The sequence below is a fragment of the Sardina pilchardus genome, chromosome 3 (assembly GCF_963854185.1).
Source record: "Sardina pilchardus chromosome 3, fSarPil1.1, whole genome shotgun sequence".
Lineage (NCBI taxonomy): Eukaryota > Metazoa > Chordata > Actinopteri > Clupeiformes > Clupeidae > Sardina > Sardina pilchardus.
The window spans coordinates 31,385,615-31,388,114 of NC_084996.1; the positions used below are offsets into that span (position 1 = coordinate 31,385,615).

At 51.6% G+C, this 2,500-nt stretch overlaps 1 protein-coding gene across 1 annotated transcript in view; it reads right to left on the reverse strand.

Annotated features, from left to right (window-relative positions):
* The window catches only part of col5a3a (collagen, type V, alpha 3a), an 84,035-nt gene that overhangs the window by 41,211 nt on the left and 40,324 nt on the right, over positions 1-2,500 (reverse strand). The window contains exons 18-20 of the mRNA XM_062532851.1: positions 2,266-2,319; positions 1,989-2,042; positions 743-787 (exon numbers count right to left, since the gene is read on the reverse strand). Of these exons, the coding sequence (XP_062388835.1) occupies positions 743-787; positions 1,989-2,042; positions 2,266-2,319 (153 nt within the window). The remainder of the gene's footprint in view (positions 1-742; positions 788-1,988; positions 2,043-2,265; positions 2,320-2,500) is intronic.

The following is a 2,500-nucleotide window of genomic DNA, read 5'->3' on the forward strand; positions in this document are numbered from 1 at the left end:
CATTCACGCCCTCCTCACTTGTTCCCTCACTCACTCTATCGCTCATTCTGCCTCTCACTCCATCACTGAGTCCCTCTCCCCCCTCCCTCCATCCCTCCCTCCATCTCTCTCTCTCTCTCCCTCTCTCTCTCTCTCTCTGGCGCTGGATCCATCTAAACGGGGGGAGTCCCGCTGAGCCACATCCTCACCTGCAGCGCTGAAGAAGGAGCCTGAGTCATAGCCAATCAGCCCCACTGTCGCCAGAGCACTGCCTCAAGCAGGGTGGAACCGTGTGTGTGTGTGTGTGTGTGTGTGTGTGTGTGTGTGTGTGTGTGTGTGTGTGTGTGTGTGTGTGCCTGTGTGTGTGTGTGTATGTGTGTGTGTGTGTGTGTGTGTGTGTGTGGCTGTGTGTCTGTGTGTGTATGTGTGCGTTTCTGTGTGTGAGGGGGAGGGGAAGTGTGATTGCATGTGTGTATGGGTGTGTGTAGAGGTGTGAGAGTGTGTTTATGTGCATGTGTGTATATGAGTGCACACAGGTAGGTGCACATTTCTTTGTGTGTGTGACCTTGCATACTGTATGTGTGGTGACTGCAGGGGTGCGTGCATAGATGTGCGTGTGTGTGTGTGTGTGTGTGTGTTTGCGGTTCTGTGTGTATGTGTCTGCATGTATGTGTGTGTGAGTGAGTGTGTGTGTGTGTGCGTGTGTGTGTGTGTGTGTGTATGCATGTGCGTGTGAACCTGGCTTGGTCACACAGTCACTCACAGCTTCGCCTGGTTGTCCTCGTGGCCCCACAGGTCCATCTGAGCCCTGGTGGAAAGGTAAGTGTGACACTTAGGCATCCAGCCTGCACCCTGCGGCCCCCTCTCCAGTCCTCACCTCCCCTCACCTCCCCTGCCCTCCTCCCACCTCCCCCTGCCCTCCTCCCCTCACCTCCCCTGCCCTCCTCCCACCTCCCCTGCCCTCCTCCCCTCACCTCCCCCTGCCCTCCTCCCCTCACCTCCCCTGCCCTCCTCCCCACCTCCTCTTCCCTCCTCCCACCTCCCCTGCCCTCACCTCTCCTCTCTTCCCCCACCTCCCCTCACCTCCCCTGCCCTCTCCTGCCCTCCTTTCTCCTCACCTCCTCTCACCTCCTCTTCCCTCCCATGCCATCCCCTCACCTCCCCTGCCCTCCTCTCATCTCCCCTCATCCCCTCACCTCCCCTGCCTTCCCCTCCCTTCTCCTCCTCTGCCCTCCCCTCACCTCCCCTCTCCTCCTCTCCCCTCTCTTCCCCTCCCCTCCCCTGCCTTCCCCTCTTCTCCCCTCCCTTTCTCTGCCCTCCCCTCACCTCCTCCCACCTCCTCCCTCTTTTGTTTCAGTCCGAACAGGGCAGCTACAGTACACCGGGTGTGTAACTGAAGCGTTCCGTTCGCAACACGAAAAAACATTTTAAGAAACATTTTAGAAGGCTGCTCTACGCGCCGCTATCACGCCTGGTGTAACTACTAGTGGAACGATTACAGTGGCAGCTAATTGTAGCAGCAGACGCAATGTGAACAGAATGCTTCAGATACACGCCTGGCGCAGCTCGGAAACCCTGTTAGACCTACAGTATGTGCCAGAGGGACTCATTTCATATGAATATAGTCATTTCTGAGCAATGCAGTGTGCCATTCAGTATGCCATGTCTACCCTAATGAAAATGAAAAGGAACTGTGAAATTGGGGTATGCATATGAAGGACCAGTCTAATTGGAGGATGTGTGAATGAATATAAATGCTTTGCTACTAAAGTATTAATGTATCATATGGAATATTCAGCATTGCCTTTTTTGTCCAATAATCTACCATAAAAGGCCTCTCAATGGGCCACACATTCTGACTAATCTGATTTATTCTCTCTGGTAAAACTAGTTGAAAAGATTCTTCTTTGGTTTTGATTGCTTGCAGTGGGTCAGGAGCTGTGATCATGTCATTCTGCCACTTAAGTAAGAAGCTCTCTCAAGGTCCTGAGCTGATAAACATCGCTTACCTTCTCTCCAGGATCTCCGAACGGACCGAGTGGCCCTTGCTTTCCTCTGTCACCCTGATCATGAAGAAATGAGGAAATGAATCAATTAAGGAATCATTAAAACAACAATGATGATCATTCAATCAATCAAATAATCAATCAACACAATTTTTCCACAAATCTATTCCGATTGTTATGAAGGTTATAGACCATTTAAGAGGTGATATATTTCCGTCACCCACAGTTTTAGTTTGATCAATAGTTTGAGAAGCTCTCCTGCCAGTCTCCCCTTACTCACTCTGTGGCCTTTGTCACCAGGGAGACCAGGCAGTCCATCAAAGCCTCTGTCACCCTGGAACAGACGTACACAAATCAATCGGGAGGAGATGAAGACAACACAAATACAAATGATATACACTCAAGCATGACGACGATGACAACGACGACACACATAATACACGCAGGGATTACAGATCACTCGCAAACACACGCACACACGCACACACACGCACACACACACACACACACACACA